General features: G+C 38.3%; 1 protein-coding gene across 3 annotated transcripts in view; it reads right to left on the bottom strand.

Annotated features, from left to right (window-relative positions):
• Positions 1 to 21,898, bottom strand: part of LOC127633752 (probable JmjC domain-containing histone demethylation protein 2C) — a 280,588-nt gene that overhangs the window by 160,397 nt on the left and 98,293 nt on the right. For all 3 annotated transcript variants that reach the window (XM_052113033.1, XM_052113032.1, XM_052113031.1), the window contains exon 2: positions 11,927 to 12,091. In XM_052113033.1, the coding sequence (XP_051968993.1) occupies positions 11,927 to 12,091 (165 nt within the window). The remainder of the gene's footprint in view (positions 1 to 11,926; positions 12,092 to 21,898) is intronic.

The raw sequence follows: 21,898 nt of genomic DNA on the forward strand, positions 1-21,898 counted from the left end.
CCCTCAGAATGACACACACACACACACACACACACACACACACACGAGAGCACAGATAACATGCAGGTAAGCCACAGAGGTCTCATTTCCTGCCACACAGCTGCTGCTGAGGTAGGGGTGCTTCCTCTGGCATCACAAAAAAAAAAAGACAACAGAGAGAGAGAGGCGGAGTATTATTATGACAGGAAGCAGCCCCTGGGGCGATAGACCGTGCATGCTTTAAAAAACAAAAAGAATTATCTGAGTCATGGTGAAGGGTAATCCATTCTCAGCAAAACAGTACACATCCATGCAGAGTGTGAATTACACCTTGACATTCAGGGGTCTTAAATGGAACTTGACTGTATGCATCTAACTATTTTTGTTCAACCACACAAATAAAGTACACTAACTGATACAAATTTTGAGTCGTAAAACTGATTTGAAGCAAATATAAACAATTTCAAAATACATTTGATTAATTCAGGAATTGTACACAATTCAAACTTTGGCTACGTTCAAACTTTTGCTGCACTGCACTCCGAACAATGTGTCCACTGACCAATGAGAAATTCAGTGAATAAGAAATATATTTTCTAGGGGTGTAGCGGTTTACCATGGCATGATACATCGCGGTTTAAAAATGTGACAATGCCCATTGTGGAGATTGGATTTGTATTAATTATTATTATTATATTAGCATCTATTCTATTCAATACGCGCAACATCCTATGCTTGCGTAACGCGGGCCGGGCATACAAATAGATAACACTCTAACAGCTCTAAAATACGATTGCACACTAGCTCACTAGTTCGGCTGAAACTGTGAAAACTTAAACTGAAACAGAAAAGCAAATATAATACAATGAGCATCGGGAGCGGGAAAGATGCAGACACACCTTTTTAGCATAAGGGATCGAATGCCTTGAAGCACAAGAGTGAATCTGTTCTGACTGCATGAGAGAGGTTTAATGATAGTGCCTTATTAATCTACTATATACACAATACTGAATATTATGTACACTGATCAGACACAACATTAAAACCACCTGCCTAATATTGTGTAGGTCCCCCTCTTGCCACCAAAACAGCCCCATCTCACATCTCGGTAACTCAGATAACCGCTCTGTACAATTGTGGTGAGAAGCATATCATCTCAGAATGCTTTTCTGAGATGCAGGTTGGCGCTGTTTTGGCAACACAAGGGGGACCTACACAATATTAGGCAGGTGGTTTTAATATTGTGGCTGATCAGTGAATAATAATGTTATGGGGAAATACAGTCAGGTCCATAAATATTGAGACATCAACACAATTCTAATCTTTTTGTCTCTATACACCACCACAATGGATTTGAAATGAAACAAACAGATGTGCTTTAACTGCAGACTTTCAGCTTTAATTTGAGGGTATTTACATCCAAATCAGGTGAACGGTGTAGGAATTACAACAGTTTGTACATGTGCCTCCCACTTTTTAAGGGACCAAAAGTAATGGGACAGATTAACAATCATAAATCAAACTTTCACTTTTTAATACTTGGTTGCAAATCCTTTGCAGTCAATTACAGCCTGAAGTCTGGAACGCATAGGCATCACCAGACGCTGGGTTTCATCCCTGGTGATGCTCTGCCAGGCCTCTACTGCAACTGTCTTCAGTTCCTGCTTGCTCTTGGGGCATTTTCCCTTCAGTTTTGTCTTCAGCAAGTGCTCAATCGGATTCAGGTCAGGTGATTGACTTGGCCATTGCATAACATTCCACTTCTTTCCCTTAAAAAACTCTTTGGTTGCTTTCGCAGTATGCTTCGGGTCATTGTCCTTCTGTACTGTGAAGCGCCGTCCAATGAGTTCTGAAGCATTTGGCTGAATATGAGCAGATAATATTGCCCGAAACACTTCAGAATTCATCCTGCTGCTTTTGTCAGCAGTCACGTCATCAATAAATACAAGAGAACCAGTTCCATTGGCAGCCATACATGCCCACGCCATGACACTACCACCACCATGCTTCACTGATGAGGTGGTATGCTTTGGATCATGAGCAGTTCCTTTCCTTCTACATACTCTTCTCTTCCCATCACTCGGTACAAGTTGATCTTTGTCTCATCTGTCCATAGGATGTTGTTCCAGAACTGTGAAGGCTTTTTTAGATGTTATTTGGCAAACTCTAATCTGGCCTTCCTGTTTTTGAGGCTCACCAATGGTTTACATCTTGTGGCGAACCCTCTTTATTCACTCTGGTGAAGTCTTCTCTTGATTGTTGACTTTGACACACATACACCTACTTCCTGGAGAGTGTTCTTGATCTGGCCAACTGTTGTGAAGGGTGTTTTCTTCACCAGGGAAAGAATTCTTCGGTCATCCACCACAGTTGTTTTCCGTGGTCTTCCGAGTCTTTTGGTGTTGCTGAGCTCACCGGTGCGTTCTTTCTTTTTAAGAATGTTCCAAACAGATGATTTGGCCACACCTAATGTTTTTGCTATCTCTCTGATGGGATTGTTTTGATTTTTCAGCCTAATGATGGCTTGCTTCACTGATAGTGACAGCTCTTTGGATCTCATATTGAGAGTTGACAGCAACAGATTCTAAATGCAAATAGCACACTTGAAATGAACTCTGGACCTTTTATCTGCTCCTTGTAAATGGGATAATGAGGGAATAACACACACCTGGCCATGGAACAGCTGAGCAGCCAATTGTCCCATTACTTTTGGTCCCTTAAAAAGTGGGAGGCACATATACAAACTGTTGTAATTCCTACACCATTCACCTGATTTGGATGTAAATACCCTCAAATTAAATCTGAAAGTCTGCAGTTAAAGAGACAATCCCACCCCCAACTAACACCATTGGTTGAGCAACATTGTTGGGGTGGGTCTAAGCAGGTCACTTAAAACAAACAGAGAAATGTTCAAAATGCAATATTTTAAATTTAACAGCAAGGGTATGCATGCGCAGTGGTGGGTAATTTGATTGCGGGCGACCCGTAAGACGTCTCGGAGTGACGCAACAAGATATGCCATTAGACACATGACGTGCTTGAGGAAACACACCGGATTATTTTTGAAAAAAAGATGAATTAAAAGTTTGCATCCCTACTCTGCATATAAAGCTGGGATAGGATAAAGTATTTTAACACAAACATTTACATCTTTATGGATGTAGCATGTTTTGTGTTCCTTACCACTGTTGCTTTTGTCTTGCTCACTGGATGGCTAAATAGTATAATATTTAAGGCATGCTTTTTAATCTCATTATTTATTTTAACTGCACAGTGAGGACTTTAATAGCATAATTTTGTTTTACAGCATAGTTTTCTGTAAAGCTGCTTTAAAACTATGGGTGTTGTGAAAAGCGCTAAACAAATAAATGTGACTTGACTTGAGAAAAAGTTACACACTTCAGCTTTAATTGAAAATATTTTAAATGTATGCAATTAGTGGCAGTGTGTAAGCAGCATATGCATTGAACAATTCTGTATTTTCAGTAAGCAGAATTATTAACTAATATTTCCATTTGGTGTCACCATTGCCCTGTTCTGGGCTCCTTTTTAGTCCTTGTACATATCTGATGGATCATTTAGCTCTTATAAGAACAGTACTTTTAGCAAAATTTTAAAGGAAAGGAACTGTTTTGCATACAGCTGTGGCCACAAATATTGGCACCCTTGATATATATGAGCTATGAAGGCTGTGAAAAATATGTATTTATTGTTTATCCTTTTGATATATTCACAAAAATATATCCTCTAATGGATATTAAAACACATCACAAGACTAATATTTTTGTCAAATATATGTGTGGCACAATTACTGGCACCTACAATACTTTGTGCAACCTAGTATTGCTAAGACAACAGTTCTGAGTCTTCTCCTATAATGCCTTATGATGTTGGAGAACACAAGGCAGGTGTTCCTCCATACATAATCTCTCCAGATCCTTCAAATTCAGAGGTCCACACCAGTGGTATCTCCTATTCAGTTCACACCACAGGTTTTATATGGGGTTCAGGTCAGGGGACTGGGATGGCCATGGCAGAACCTTGATTTTGTCGTCAGTGAACCATTTTTGTGTTGATTTTGATGTGTGTTTTGGATCATGGTCCTGCTGGAAGAAGGCCCATTTTAAGCTTTCTGGCAGAGTCAGCCAGGTATTTGGTAATTGATAGTGTCCATGATGTCATGTTTTCATGTTTTCAAACAATATGTCCGGTACCTCTGACACCACCATATTTAACTGTGTGCATGGGATACTTTTCATATGGCCACCTCTCTGTGTCTCCCAAACCCATCTCTAGTGTTTACTGCCAAACAGCCCTATTTTTGTTTTATCTGAACCCGGTCCCATTTGAAGTTCCAGTAGTGTCTGGCAAACTGAAGACTTGAGTTTGTTGTTGGATGAGTGCTGAAGCTTTTTTCTTGAAACCCTCTCAAACAACTTGTGGTGATGTAGGTGATGTTTGATTTAAATTTATTTTTTTAGACTTTCTTACCCCAAGGCCCAACTAATTTCATGCAATTCTCCAGCTGTGATCCTTGGAGAATTTTTGGCCATTTGAACTATCCTCCTCACCTTGCGTGGAGACAATATAGACACAAGTCTTCTTTCAGGCTGATTTGTAACATCTCCTGTTGATTGGCACTTCTTAATTATTGCCATGATGGTGGACATGGGCATTTTAATTGCTTTAGCTATTTTCTTATAGCCACTTCCCCTTTTGTTAAGCTCAACAACATTTTGCCGCATATCATAACTTTATTCTATGGTCTTCCCACACAGGCCAAGAGTATTTGGCCTGTGTGTTACCTCATATTTATACCTATGTGAAACAGGAAGTCATGGCTGAACAATTTCATCTTTCTTGTTACCCAGGTGTACTAAAAAATGTAAAATATAGGAATATACTTCAGATATATTTTATTCCTATGAATTTCTAGGGGTGCAAATTGTTGCAAATGTGTTTTGAAGAAAAATATTTATTTACTTAAAAATATATATTTATTTACTTTATTTAGATTTTTGTGACTATTTTGAATGAAAGATCAGAAGGATAAACAATAAATACATATTTTTCACAGCCTTTTCAAGTTTTTAAAGTACCAGTAATAACAATAAAAAAAACAACTTTCAATCTTAACTTTTCTTCATTCAGTCTTAGTTTAAAGAATCGTGAACCGAACCATGAGTTCAGTATTGTAAACTGAACAAAATCGCGACTCGAGTGATCATTACACTCCAAATCATTTCTTGTTATTTTTATTTTAATTTTATTGTGAAATCTTACTTGGATCTGTTCTTCATTATTTTCATGAGAGTTACACGTTTCTCTGCTTTCCAAGACTAGGTTTGGGAACCTTTTTTTTTATATATACCAGAATTGTCTTCTGCCGATGCGGACAGAGCACCGTTCTAAAATCTGACAGCGTTTTGGGCAGTATCCCACTACTGAATCTCAACAAATGACTGTGTCAGTACTTTTGAATCTACAGCTTTGATCAGCTATGAGTTGCATGAAGTGACCGGGGAAGAAAATTAATCTTCTTCTGGCTGATGCACACTTTAACACGTGGACGCTCGTCACTCACCTGCATTTACTGCAGCTAGATTATAACGTGATGGCTCACGACATATTGAATCATAATATATGTGTCATGTTCACTGTGTGTATTATCATGAAGATCTGCAATTCAGAAGAGAAAGTTAGTTGTGAGTTAAAAATGGATCAAAGTGAACATTAAGGTAAGAGTGTAATCTTTGAGTGGACTTTTTTTGGCTTGTTTCCAAAATAATATCTAAACTCCTTTAAAACAATGAAAATTTACATTAGGAGCTATACTGCAGTAGTAAAAATTCTTATCGGAGTATGTTGAATACAATATTAAATCAGGGCTCGACATTAACACTTGTCCAGGACAAATGGATTTTTGAAGGGCAAGTGAAAGTGAACTTTATTTGCCTGATCTGAGAAGTAGACTGATTAAAACGTCAATAAACTAAAAAATATCCAGCTATATTTGTGATAGTCTAGGCCTATGTCACTTATTAGAAAGTTAATATTTTATTCTGCTGTTGAATGTAATACAGAGCATGTAATTTTATTTTACGCAAGCGATCTAGTAACAGCTGCGCCATGTTTGATTGAGCAACACGCACGTGTGTTCCGAAAATGGTCGTGCTAATGCGCACCTGAACTCTCAAATACATTTCAAAATTCCGCCAAAATGCCTTAGTGAGGTATTCATGTAAACGCAGAGAGTGATGTCTAAAGTGAACGTAAACAGTGGAGAACAAAGTGAATTTGTATTCAAATGTTGGACTTGTAAGTATAAAATCTAATAGACCTGCTGCTGTCTAGTGTGTCATCATCGTAATCAAACAACCAGAACAACAAATCAAGAAAACACTCACTGCTCTTGACTGAGTAACTTTAGTAGCTTTAAAAAGTATTAGTGTATTATAATCATATAGTGAAGACTAGTTGTAGTTTTATGTTGCATTTTATTCTGAATGTTTACTTGAATACTTGATACTGTTAAAAACTTTTAAAGCTGTTAAAAAGCACTGAATGTGCTCTTAATTTGTTCTATTATTTTTTATCTATTTCTATTCATTTCTGTTTTTGTTTTTTATTGTTATTTTATTACTGACTGTTTACTAGTCTTGAATAGTTACTTAAGAACTTGAAACCAGTCTTCCGTAATTAACTTTATTATTTGTTGAAACTCATCAAATTTCACTACATACTACTGACATATTGGTACTGTGATAACGTATAGACTTTATTGTTCATGGTAGATCTTGCTTCCATAACATGATGAAAAAGTTCATCTCATTCCATAGAGGTGTGAGCACCCCTGCTGTAAATGATTGTGATGGAGGCTTTCCTTTATCTGTCTACCATACGTTACATAAAATAATTATCATGTGACAATTGCCTCCTCCCCTTTCCAGTGCAGTTTACGTTTCAAGTTCAAGGAAATCCACTATTAAAAAGACGATTTTTAAAAACAAAAGTTCAATAAATGCATAATATTTCCAAAGTCAATGAGTAATCGTGTTAAATAATCACAATCTCAATATTGACCAAAATAATCATGATTATGGTTTTTTGCCTTAATCTAGCAGCGCTATCAACAACAGCATAAAAATTTAAAACTAGATGATCAGTCAAATTTCTCCTTGCTTTAGCGTGTGTAGGGCCACCGCCTCCTTTTCCCCATAAATCCAGAGCTCAGGAGAGTGAAACAGAATTTGAACAACCCATATCACAACAGAGTAGACGTAAATCAAATTCAAATGTGCAGAGGGGGGTTTTGGTGAAGTCATGTCCCACCACCACCCCCCTCATCCGGGCTTCATTACTCAAAGAGACAGTGCTTTCAGAGCCCCAGGCACTCCCTGTAAACGCTGCTGTATATGATTGCTGCCATTAAGGAGCCAGCTGTGCAGCTGGCAGTGAAAGATCATCTGTGTACTCCTCCATCTCCATGTACTGCTTGTCCTTCCTTCTTTTCTCTCTCTCTCTCTCTCTTTCTGTGTGCGTGTGTGTGTGTGTGTGTGTGTGTGTGTGTGTGTGTGTGTGTGTGTGTGTGTGTGTGTGTGTGTGTGTGTGTGTGTGCTAAAAAGACATAGGAGACACTTTGCCCTCAGTGATGCAAACATGCAGTACTGGGCAAAAGTTTTAGGCACTTGTGAAAAATGTCTTCATGTTTTCATTTATCACTTAAAGTCATACAAATTTCAGTAAACATTAAAAAGCTAAATCAATATTTGTATTGACCATCTTTGCCTTTAAAACAGCACCAACTCTCCTAGGTACACCTGGACACAGTTTCTCTTGGTTGTTGGCAGATAAGATGTTCCACAGTTCTTCTATCTATTTAGGCTGTCTCAATTGCTTCTGTCTCTTTATGTCATCTCAGACAGATTCGGTGTTCAATGGGGGGCTTTGTGGGGGCCATGACATCTGCTGCAGGACTTCCTGTTCTTCTATTCTAATCTTTTCTATTTTCCAAAGTAATATTTGGGAGTCTAACATTTATATTTCCTACTGACACACTAAAGCTGAAGATATAAATAACCATCTTAAGACAAATGCTTTTGTGAAACATCTTATGTGCCTAAGACTTTTGCACAGTATTGTACAGTCTGACAGAGCTGCCAAACTCAGCATTCTCCTCAGTGTCACAGACAGACAGAAGACAGAGAAAGAGGTACTACTGCTGAAGCTAGGGTATTGTTCCATCAGGCTTATTTTTATAGCACGCAACCAATTGAGAAAGCAACCAGGATCAAAGGTCACAAGCAACTGAGCATCTTAAACAAGTGGAATCAGATACAAACAGACAGAGTTTGATCACTGTAGCTATACTAAACAGGATGAAGGCCTAATATAGAACAACAGTCTGGTTCCGGAAGTAACAATTCCTAATCATTATCTACAAAGGAGAATTATTAACCATAACTCCAAGGTTGTTAATCAATGGTATATGCTTCTGTTGAAGTCATCAGTATGCATTATTTCCTCTCCATGTGCCAATTCATCCTTAAAACAAGAATCTGTCTATTATAATCAGTGATGCTTAAAAACGTACTTTATGCCAATTAGTCATTGTGCGGCCTGGTTGAAAATTCTTGCGTGGCAGTAACAAACCTGCAGTAATCAAGGATGACAGAGCTGCCTTAAAAAATTGTACCATTAAACTGGATGTGTTAATATTCAGGTAAGTTGCTACAAATACTGCATATTGACATTAACTTACTTGCTCAGAAATATTCTCATTAAACCCTTGCTCACCATGACAGTAGCTGACTTAAAGAGAAAACTCATTGTAGAAAGAGACAATTCACACGAAAGTGTTCTATAACGCCCCCTTGCGGCAACGCTGATAATACAACGCATACTTGTATTGAGTTATGAATTGTGGTCTGACACATTTTCAAATGCAACAACACAAAAAAAGGTTGGACAACATTAAACCAATCACTGTGTCAACAGCTGTTCGGAAAAAGTATAATAATAAAATTACTAAAAATACCCACATGCAGGTTACAACATCCATTTCACATGTGAGCTACAAAACCTTTGCAATTTATTGAGTGTTTACAGTTAAGATTATCGAGACAGCTTGTTCATTTTGCTTCTGCAGCATGAGGCCTTCAAACCATCAAAATAATCAACCCAAAGAATTGCAACCTTACTGTCTATTCAAGTCACTCATGCAGGCTGATGAAAATAATGGGTAGCAAGATTATAAAGCAGAGCATTGGTTTATATTGGTTTCCAACCCGCACGCAGACAGCTTTCACAAAACATGACAGTGGGGCAGGGGTGTGATTATTCATCAGCCGTACAGATCATCCCCGGGGTTCAGGTAAAGCAGGGCTGAACACAATTAAGTCATCATAGAGTGGGCCACTTAAGTGTGGAAGAGTAAATACAGCACTGGCCACAGAGATTTCCGGTAACATTGTAAATGAATCCTTCTCGTGAAGCCTGGACAGGGGGAGCTGTGTTTGTGGAAGACAACTGATTATCAGATAAAAAAAAAAAGATTGATATTTGTGAGCAGACAACTTCTGGCACAATATGAAATGTGTCAGACAGATTTTAAATAGACAACCAAACATGCATGAAAGCAAAGCAGCATGTTACCAAGACACATTTTAAGGTTTTTAATTAAAATACCATTCATTACACCAAACTTCACTTGTCACACATTGTCAAGAGAACAACAAATCACACAACAGTAATGAGAGCAAGTCAAATTCAGTTAATTCAGTAACCCCACAAAATTTGCCAGAATGATTCAGAACAATACAGTAACTTACAAGTTTGAGACTGATTTATGATTAGAATGAGACTGATTAAGATTCCTGAATCGAACTACACTTTGATTCTTTTTGGACAATTCATTAAAAATAACTTCCTCTAGTTCATGAATCAGACTCAACTATGATTTTTGTTTGGTTCATTCATTAAAAAGTATTGCTACTTGTTTGTGAATCAGTCTACACTGTGATTCTTTTTGGTCAATTTATTAAAAAGAAGTGTAACTCGTTCATGAATTGGTCTTCATTGTGATTCTTTTTGGTCAATTCATTACAGAGAACTGCATCTCGTTTGTGAATCAGACTGCACTGGTCAAGCTAGGCTATATGTTTGTTGCATGCAACCAGCGAGGACAACAAAATCTAAAATGTGTTGTCGCTTCTTTGTCTTTTTATTATTTTACAGAACCCAGTACCTTTTTATCATTCCGTTCAGGCCACAAGCTCACAATTAAGCGCAAATTAAACATGGAGGACATTCAGCCAATAGATCCAGTGCTAATCTAGACACAGGAGCAAAACAGAGAGAGAGAGAGAGAGAGAGAGAGAGAGAGAGAGAGAGAGAGAGAGAGAGAGAGAGAGGCAGTGCTGAGTAAGGCGGATCTGGTGGCAGTAAACTCTCCTCCAATAGCAACCATAAATAATGGAGCTGTGCCGGAAATTGTATGCTAGCAAGGGACACAGGAAATAGAGTGAGGGAGAGAGAGAGGAAGAGGAAGAGAGGGGGGGGTGGGGGAATAGACTACGGCAAAAAAACTGCTTAAAAAAAGACCAGAGAACAACATACTCACACAAGCCTCGTGGATAAATATCTGTTTGCTCAGGCATTGAGTAAAGTAATTAGGTTGGTATTAAGCTGTTTGACAACTGTAATAACCCATCAATCACAGCAGTGTAAAGTGTAAAAAACTTGAGTGATCAATGAAAAATAGTTTTTAAAAAGCAACAAATCACCCCTGGGGTCACAAGTTCGAATCCAGGGCGTGCTGAGTGACACCTGCCAGGTATCCTAAGTAACCAAATTGGCCCGATTGCTAGGGAGGGTATAGTCACATGGGGTAACCTCTGTTGGCTATAATGGTCGCTATAATGAGGTTCTCGCTCTCAGTGGGGTGCATGGTGAGTTGTGCATGGATGCCGCAGAGAATAGTTTGAGGCCTCCACACACTCTATGTCTCTGTGGTAACGCACTCAACAAGCCACGTGATAAGATACGCAAATTGATGGTCTCAGAAGCGGAGGCAACAATCTCCACCACCCCAGATTGAGGTGAGTCACTATGCCACCACGAGGACTTAAGAGCACATTGGGAATTGGGCATTCCAAATTGCAGAGAAAAAAAACAAAAACAACAAAATGCATGGATATTTCTAATTCACACTGACAGCAAAACAATTTGTAGCATATGAGAACATCAGGTGTGGTCAACCATAACTACCATAGTCAATTAGTTAACTAGTCTTATCAACTAGATAAGCTTATCTCACTGCAGTTAAATCACACAGAAAAGAAGGGTAGGGATGTCTAGTTATCACAAATTAATACAATATGTCATATAAAAACAACACAAACGGAATGAATATGGAAACACTTTCTAGTTTCACAACAAGGGGCTTACGAATCGCTCACAGGTTTTGAGGGAGCTAGGCGCACCATGACACATGCTGGGTCGTCGCCCTGTGTTTGCGTGGGCGTTATGACAACTGTCCCATGTGTCACACAGAGATTTGTCTTAGAACTTTTATGGTGTATGCCTGATCCAGATGGCGCTGTACTGCACACCGTTACGTAATCAAAACTGCACGAGCAGTAAAACGTTTACTGTCTCTCGCTTGCTGCATTTCCATCTCTTTTAGTGAATGTCACACCCTCTGTTATTTCCCCCCTTTTCAGAAGGCTTTCAAAGCCTCAAAACAAATACTGATCTTATTGTCAGACATGAGCATTGATCTGAGAGACATCCAAACCCCAAATCATCCTACCAACATAAAGGATCCCGTCTTTCTTGCTCTGCAGAGCTATTGTTCCCGCTTTAAATACTCCACAGCTGCAGCTCAAAGCACAGCACTTCTACAACTCAAAGATGTTCAGAGGAATGGAATAGACAAATGACTCACCAGAGCTGGCCACTGGATCTGCTTGGTTTTTGTTCCCTGCAGATGGGCATCACCCTTAATTTTGGCCCAAACCAGCTGATGCTCCAGCAGAAAGATCTGGAAGTCTTCGTACACCTTGACCCACTCGCGCTTTTCCCACTCAAGGTCATCGAACTCCACGTATACCTGCAAAAAAGAAAGGAAGGAGGGGATAACGTTAGTCACAGAAGTACATCCCATGTCTACCTTCCCCAAAGCATTGAACTCTATGTAGCAAAGCATCAAGCTACAGCATTACCTCCAGTTCCACATTAAGTGCTGTAACATGATGCTGGAAAACATGATTTTAATTGGTCAATCATGGCATTCAGTGGTCAAATATTTTTTTATATTAACTCTAATTAACAGTTGACCCAAATAAAGATTTCCAACAAAGATTTACAGGTTTTTATATTTTTCATCTCACCCCTTGGTCTTTTTCTTCTCACATAATAAAATAGTATAAACTAAAATACATTTTTCATGTCCATTTCTTTCTTTCTTTGGAAAGTAGCCATGTAGTAAACATGATTATGTCCTTGGCTGGACGTCAGGGTCCTGACTACCCTGTCTGGGTTTATTTTACAAAATTGACTGGCTGACGGTATATTATTCATTACGTATAACACTGTGGATAAAAACGAATCTTCAAAATAACAGCTTGCGGCTACAAAAAAAAAAAAAATGCAAAAGCATATCAGCTTCCAAAATACATCTGCTTGCTCTGCTTTACTGATAATTAAAACACCAGCAAGTTTTCCAAGTGTTGCAGTGCAATTTAATAGATATAAAAGGTAGAAATGTCATAAAATATTGATATATCGATTATAGATTGCCATGTCATATTCTTGACACATTTTTTAGGCATATATTACTGTTTTTCTCAATCACTTTGGCTCATTTTCCAAACATTAAATTGAGCCAAACATTAAGTTAAAACAATTAGTTTCTTGTTCATACCAGATTTGAATTTCTTATTAATTTAAGCAAATTGCACGTGTTTTGGCACATATGTGCAAAAGTGTAAGTACAATTGTCTACAATTTGCACAATAACTAAATGCACATGGCTTGCTGATCAAAACTGAAAAATTGATTCTCAGTGAAATTGTCATACTCTTTACAACTTCAAAACATTCTTTCATCATGTGAGACTTCACAAGCAAAATTATCCATTCAATTATCAAAATCTGTTATCAATCTCGGTTGACTGCCATGGTGGAAAAACATCTAAACATTTTGACCAGTATGGCTCACATGATTGGCATTGGCCAATTTACTGACACAATAACTACGTTTTGAATTATGAATTAAATGTTTTGGGTGAGATTTTTGGGAGATATTTTGCAGACATGCAAGAGTTGTGCTGTCCCATAAAACAGTTGTGACAATTGCACAAGAAGTGCCTATAAGGTGCAGGTTTCAGTCCAAAGTTGTGAATATATTCACCATACAAACAAAAGTTAAGAAAGTATTTATACTTCAAAAAATGAACAAAGTGACATTAGTCTAGTCACCATATGCACAAATGTTAAGAAACTTTGTATACTTTATAATTTAACAAAGTCTAGTAGGCTATATGGAATATGTATATACACAATCTATAACCAGTGATGTTCTTTGATAATGATTTGGGTCGAATTTTAAGAAAAACTATGTGTCATACTCTGTGGCATTATAAAATTACAAGAAGCCTCCGGAGTCATAGCAGAGTGTATGTACCTTCATAGAAAAAATAGCTTTGAATTTTTAGAAGGCGCCATGCAGACCACCAGATATGTCCAGTGTGCGACTCCCTTTAACCAAAGTTATGTTGAGATATATGAATGAAGAGATGAAGAGAAAACTATTGTGCAATGACTAGTCCCTATTACTATATGAAAATCATCAGGAACATTTTCTGATTATTGATGCATGGAAAATGGCTTAGATCCCAAGCCTAATAAAAGGTCAGTGGCCTTAAATTACCTCAATTTGGTTTGATTTCTTAGAGCAGGTGTGGTCACAAACACTCAGTCTTCCTCACTGTCACTGTGCTAAAACCAGCACCCTAATTCAGTAGTTAAGGTTTGCTGTGAAACACTCCACAGCCATGTGATTCAATGCGGAACATTTGTGTGTTTGTGCGAGAGACAGACAGACTGAGAGGAGGTATGAGAAAGAACTTGTGTTTAAGCTGCTGGATGTTTTCAACATATGCAGTGTGTCACAATGACAGCAGAGTCCTGTTTTTGGCCTGTCAAATTCTCCACTTCACTGCATGTGTGTCTGCCTAAGGCAGGCGTAGCGTGATAAACTGGAGAACTGGTTTCCAAAAAAATAAGTAGCACTGAGTGTTTGGCAGTATTCTTGAGTCTGTATTCCAACTGGAAAATGTGTTCCTCCACTGGACAGTGTCCATATGTTGACTAATATGATCCTAAACACAACACTTTTACAGAGCTTACAGAAAGTGCCCAGCTAATGATTTGAAACACAGATCTCCTGCTGAGAGCTGTGGGAATCATCAGAGTGAGTGAGTCAGCTGAGAGCGCGCTGCACAACTCCAGTGCTGAGCAACCTGCACTAACATTCATAACGTTGATTCATAGCAGAAATGATACAGACGCGGCCGGTTGTGGTCATTCGTTCTGGCTTAAGCTGTGAGACTGTAATAAGAGTGTTTAAGAGGAGAACAGGAGAAGAACGGATAGGTCAGGACAGATTTCACATGGACCCCTCCTGTGTGCAAACTGACTGAGTTGAAGAAAAATGCCAATTTCACAGTATTGGTTTATTCTATTCCATCACTCCTATCAATAAAAACCTCACGGTACTGCTTTAAATATGGATGTTGGGAGTGGTGATCACCAAAGTCACCACCAAGATGCTAGGATGTCATGGGTGGTTGTGTGAGAGGTCCTCTATAACAGATAACAATCTCTTTTACAATACTAGGAGAGAGTGTTACTGTCAACTAGTGTGTTAAGACAGTAAGACACCATGTGCGGACACGATTCAAATGAATAGGGAGAGCAGTCAACTAACACCTACCTATCGCAAAATTGTCTGTGTCTTCTCTTATAAATCAGCCATTTTATCGTAGTAAACTCCACACATTGTTCATATCAAAAGGATTGTTTAGTGTAAAGCATGTTGAAGATTAGCAAACAGGTAGTCAATACATTAAGTGATGAGAAGTTTCCTGACAAAAGCAGTTTATTCAGCACCCGGTCCATAGTCATCCATTAAAAAAAAATAAATATGGCCTCTTGTCTCCTCGCCAGTGTACCGCCATATAATGTCAATGGGGCCACCACTTTATGCTATTTTATGCTAAGTTTGTAGGCCCACTTGCTAGAAGGGCTCTGGTTGTGTAGGTGTTGTTATATGGTTGTTAGGTGATTACTTACTGGTCAGAGTTAAGTAATCTCATCAATCTCTCATCATCATCATCATCATCATCATCATCATTATCATCATTAAAGGCAGCAATATATAAGTATTCTATACTGATGCTTCACTGCCATTCAATCATGGTATTTATTGTGACAGAGTAACTTGAAAGAAAGAAAAAGAGAAAGGGACCTAAACTACATAGTCCCTAGAAGTCCATGTCCAAAGTAGCTGCTCCTTGTGAATAACATACAACCCAATCACTGTGTACCGTATGAAAGCAAGGCAGCATCGGCCGAACAGCTAAGTTCCATCTTTCAATGCCCAAGCATCATAATAATCTTTACTTCATAGTTTCCTCAGCCAAACAATGACAACATTCACACCACTGAGTCCGGTTACCCGCCATTTGTGCTAGAGTCTCCAACCATCTATTGGGCGCATCCCAGGGTCCCCAACCCAGAAGGCAAACATGACCTACCGTACCAGGCTTCATTGTAGTTTAGCTTCATTGCCCGGTAAAATAACATTTTCATCAGGTTATTCTGGTCTCTAAATGGGTGAGTCTCACATAACCAAGAAAATGTCCTGGTCCTATTTTATGCCAAAAATCTAAACAAAACCAATAAGAAATTATATTTTGCATATAGAAAATTAAGCTTATTTTAGGGCTATCAAAATTTACTACATTTTTACATTTATTTTTATGACAATTATGCACATTTGTTAAATGTGGTGACTTTGTACATTTGATTTAAGATAAAACTTGTTGTTTACCACACTGATAGTAATTACACACAAATGCACTGCACGCTGTCAGCACGTTTAAACATTACAAAAAGATACATCTCTGAATTCATCCCTTTAATAGCACCACAGATAAAATCATTACACTCACTAGTTTCTTGTTGGAAGACTAGTGGATCTGTCTAATGTTGTACCTTTATCTCACATCTGCATGATTTAAACCAGTCTTCAGTAAACCTAAGATACTGAAATGCCCCCGAACAGTCAATTTAAGTTGCTTATTTTTCATTCATATATATATATATATCTATATATATATATATATATATATATATATATATATATATATATATATATATATATATATTTATTACACACACACACTACTGGTCAAAAGTTTATTTTCACATTTCAAAATAAAAGTAGTCATCACAACTATGGAATAATAGAAAAGGAAATATGGGAATTATGTAGTGACAAAAAAAATCTAAAATAAATCAAAACTGTGTTATATTTTTGCATCTTCAAAGTGGCCACACTTTGCCTATATTTTGCAAACATTTCAGGAAAGTAATCCCAAACTTTTGAATGGTAGTGTATATATATATACACATATATATATATATATATATATACACTCACCTAAAGGATTATTAGGAACACCATACTAATACTGTGTTTGACCCCCTTTCACCTTCAGAACTGCCTTAATTCTACATGGCATTGATTCAACAAGGTGCTGAAAGCATTCTTTAGAAATGTTGGCCCATATTGATAGGATAGCATCTTGCAATTGATGGAGATTTGTGGGATGCACATCCAGGGCACAAAGCTCCCATTCCACCACATCCCAAAGATGCTCTATTGGGTTGAGATCTGGTGACTGTGGGGGCCATTTTAGTACAGTGAACTCATTGTCATGTTCAAGAAACCAATTTGAAATGATTCGAGCTTTGTGACATGGTGCATTATCCTGCTGGAAGTAGCCATCAGAGGATGGGTACATGGTGGCCATAAAGGGATGGACATGGTCAGAAACAATGCTCAGGTAGGCCGTGGCATTTAAACGATGCCCAATTGGCACTAAGGGGCCTAAAGTGTGCCAAGAATACATCCCCCACACCATTACACCACCACCACCAGCCTGCACAGTGGTAACAAGGCATGATGGATCCATGTTCTCATTCTGTTTACGCAAAAATTCTGACTCTACCATCTGAATGTCTCAACAGAAATCGAGACTCATCAGACCAGGCAACATTTTTCCAGTCTGCAACTGTCCAATTTTGGTGAGCTCTTGCAAATTGTAGCCTCTTTTTCCTATTTGTAGTGGAGATGAGTGGTACCCGGTGGGGTCTTCTGCTGTTGTAGCCCATCCGCCTCAAGGTTGTGCGTGTTGTGGCTTCACAAATGCTTTGCTGCATACCTCGGTTGTAACGAGTGGTTATTTCAGGCAAAGTTGCTCTTCTATCAGCTTGAATCAGTCGGCCCATTCTCCTCTGACCTCTAGCATCAACAAGGCATTTTCGCCCACAGGACTGCCGCATACTGGATGTTTTTCCCTTTTCACACCATTCTTTGTAAACCCTAGAAATGGTTGTGCGTGAAAATCCCAGTAACTGAGCAGATTGTGAAATACTCAGACCGGCCCGTCTGGCACCAACAACCATGCCACGCTCAAAATTGCTTAAATCACCTTTCTTTCCCATACTGACATTCAGTTTGGAGTTCAGGAGATTGTCTTGACCAGGACCACACCCCTAAATGCATTGAAGCCATGTGATTGCCATGTGATTGGTTGATTAGATAATTGCATTAATGAGAAATTGAACAGGTGTTCCTAATAATCCTTTAGGTGAGTGTATATATATATATATATATATATATAAAATATTTTTTCCAAGTGTAAATAAAACATTTGAAAATTAGAAACGTTATAGCGTACTCTCCTTAACAAGCTGCATGATTTGAATTATCATTCATGTCTGTAGCGCAAACAGTGTGGGATGGACTACAAGTCAAATTTTAATACATAGGGTCCAGAGTTTGTCTAAATCCCTAACCCTAATTATGAGCAATAAAAATAGTGATGCTTGCTTTAGCAAGCACCACTAATAAATAACATACTGCCGTTTCTAAATTTTCTCCACCAAAATAATAGCCAAACAGAAACATCCAAACAAAGTGGCGTGACTGCAATTTTAAATGTTTAATCCAGATGTTCAGCTTGGCACAAGGGCAACATGAACTAGGAAGATTAGCTGGAAGACTGTACCATTTCCCTGTGTTATGTTTAAAAAGGCACGCAAACAGACAAGTAACTCTTTCCATTTAACTCCTATGGTACCAGCAGACCTGATCCAACAAATATACGCTCAGAAAAGGCATACAAACACTGCAAATAACTTGGTGAAAGAATAACAGAATGATTAATCACATGTACTGCATATGAGATTTCTGTAACATGTATTTCCTGTTGGGAAAAGAATAGGTACATTTGTGTTTCACAGAATTAAACACAATTGTGTTTTTCTTGTGCAGCCTAAAAAAATCAAGCTCTGCATTAATATTTGTCCGCTTGTCGGGGACAACCACAAAATAAATTCAAAATATACAAATCAAATGAGGTTGTTCAATCGGACCAATAAATCCATCTTAACAGTGCAAACACAGTACAGAAGAAGTGTGCTGTCACAGGTTTTAAATGAGGCAACGATGCAGCATAAATATATTTCAATAATAAAAAAAACATCCCAACTTCGTTGAGTACTGTAACAAAGCAATTTTTTCTTTGCGCATGAATCGTTTGACAGCCACCTCCATTTTTGGACCTTCTGCCTACTTGGTTATCAGTTGGTGGTTCAAGTAGCTAATGTCTGTTCTCATGATTCCCATCCTAACCACTACCTTTGATGTGATGGTCAATCATCCATCCATCCATCCATCCATCCATCCATCCAGTCAACCGCTTATCCTGTGTACAGGGTCGCGGGGATGGTCAATCATATGACCTCATATTACACATGTGTCAAAAGCACATCACCTTCCGTAATGCCCACATCCAGACAACAGACACTCCCACTTTAGTAATAACTACAGAGTTCACAAACCTAGCCAAAAAATAATGTTAATAAACATAACTTAAACATGGTTGTATAAAAAAAACAATATAAGAAAAACAGTAAAATGACAAAATTTACCCCATCTACTCTCTTATTAAATATCTATGTCATATTGTGTGTCAGTGCTAATTATCCTAAATAATTTTTTTTATTATTGTTTTAAGAATTTTCCATCCCAGATATGACTGATTTAAATGTGTAAAACTACTTATGATGCCTAGAATGCCAAGTTGATTGCTTATTAGGTTTTGAAACCTCTATCTACATTTCCCCAGCAGAAAAGGCCGTTCCGGTCCGAAAACCTGGTTCCGCACCGGCCCAAAAAACTTGTTGGGATGGAGGGCAGGATAATGTTTCATCACCATGGTAAACAACAACACTAGCTACGATCTGCAGCAAAGAGAACTTCTTCGCTCTATATCGACAATAAAAACCCTAAAAAATGATCAGACATCAAAAGCTTTCAGGTAACACGACGAAACGAGTGCTCTACTTGCAATATGGTATTTACAAAGATCTGAGATAAACTAGAGAGATCACAAAGGAAAAAATACTCTACAAGAATGAAGATACATCTTGAAATGATACACACCGCTTTCCAAATCATGAACAAACTGAATAAACACTTATGGAAGTACAGGGAAAATACAAAGGACATAAGCAAAAGTGACAGTGGACGGAGCAACGATGTTTTGAACTTGGACACTGACCAGCCAGCTAACTAACCCCACAATTATATTCAATTGCATTGAATTCAGCCAGTAATGCTCGTGATAAACAGTGAATCGCCGGTGTCCTCTGCAGCTGATCTCAGTAAGTTGTTATATTTGCCAACTTTTATTACACTGTTGTCATCTTTTTTGTGCATTGTTTTGTACTGTAAGGAGATTTATGACCAGCTACTCACTAAGTTTGGAAGATTGTGTCTATCTGTTATGTAAAACTGCTAAAATCTGATTCTGAAAACCAATATTATATGCTATGGCAAAAATCTAAATGCAACCATCTGCTACACCAATATTAATAATGATTCCACTGTTACAGTTTACTGAACTTAGCAAGTCAATCCATAGTTCATCAAATATAATTGTGGTGATGTGGGGCATGGCAGCGCGACCTCTGTGGAGAGCAAGGCCATGAGAGGAAGACTGGTAAGGAGTAGTATAAAGAGTAGTCCAGTACACTGGAGGAAGAGAGAGAGAGAAACACACGCAGCAGAGTGTTCTGTGTTATGCTGAAAAGAAAATCTTGTTGTGTTACATAAGAATGTGTGTAACGTTTACCCGGCCCTTACATCCTTCTTGTGAAGTCAGAGACCTTGTCACAATAATGTAATTACATTAACTGTGGTCTTTAGTGAAGATCTTGTTGAGCAATGTAATAACGATTGATTACATTATTCGGTATGTTTAAATATGTCCTCAAAAGTAAAAGCTGTATACAAACACTGTGACGCACCATGTTTGTTTTTTTGGTAGTAACGTGAAACTACCACATAGACAGTAGCCTGTTACGTCACCGTTCCACTCTCAGGTCAGTGGAAAAGCGTGGCCGGTTTACGATAGGCTCAAGATTGCCCCCGCCATGAACCAACGGAGCACAGGCTCGGCACGAGAACCGGTGCAATTTCGGTGGAAAAGGGTTATATGCGAATCTGTAGGCATGTAAAGTCCAGCCTTCATTCCTGCAGTGATACATGATCAAACAGCTTCAGTTTCCCCTCCCCCACCCAGCTGGTCCCTCCCTCCCCCATCTCATAATCTCCTTTACTGGGGATCATGGAGGACAGCTTCCCTCATCTGCCCTCACTCAGAATGAAACAATCACTTCATATTGTGTTTCTGCTGAAACTACCCTCTAATACGTCCCTCTGCTGCTGGCTAGATGAAAAATTTACTCTCATTAAAAACTGACATGTGGCAGAGGGACAGACAGTGTGTGTGTGTGTGTGTGTGTGTGTGTGTGTGTGTGTGTGTGTGTGTGTGTGTGTGTGTGTGTGTGTGTGTATATATTAGGGGTGTCGATTTAACACATTAATTCAGCGATTCATTTGACAAAAAATTATTAATCAATTAATCGCAATGCCCCCGGAACATAATAAGGAAGATTCCTCAAAAATACAAGCTTGTAGTATCACCTGTTTACTCCAGAGGGCAGTAAGTGAAACTTCAGTAGGTAGTACAACATAAACATGCGTTACGTTCTTGCGTTCAAAACACTTGATGGAGCACAAATTCGAACGAATTGAGTATTAAACTATATTTAACTTGAAACAGCGACCTAAACATTTTATGTTTATGATGCAACGCACCCGAGACGCTACACAAGCATATCTGACGACGGTGTAAATTGATGGGCTCTTAAACAAGCCCTCATAATAAATCTCAAACTGATTGACAAATTCACTTGTGAAATGGATTGCTGTGAACTGTGTACCTATGATTGACTTATGATCAATAATATGGTAGTAAACAATACATTGTATTCTAAAGCTGCTTTTGTATCGTCTTATCAATGATTAACGTCATTACATTTTATTTAAACAACATAAAATACTCTGTCATTTTGGGGCATACAGATAAGTGTAAGAAATCATTAGAGACTATAAAGGGTCTACTTTTATTTGTGTACACTCACAATAACATCAAAACCTTGTGCTTTTCTAAATTAAAGAAAATAAAAAGGGTGAGCTTTCAGCAGTCTCTGTGTCA

The sequence above is a fragment of the Xyrauchen texanus genome, chromosome 40 (genome assembly GCF_025860055.1).
Source record: "Xyrauchen texanus isolate HMW12.3.18 chromosome 40, RBS_HiC_50CHRs, whole genome shotgun sequence".
Classification (NCBI taxonomy): Eukaryota; Metazoa; Chordata; class Actinopteri; order Cypriniformes; family Catostomidae; genus Xyrauchen; species Xyrauchen texanus.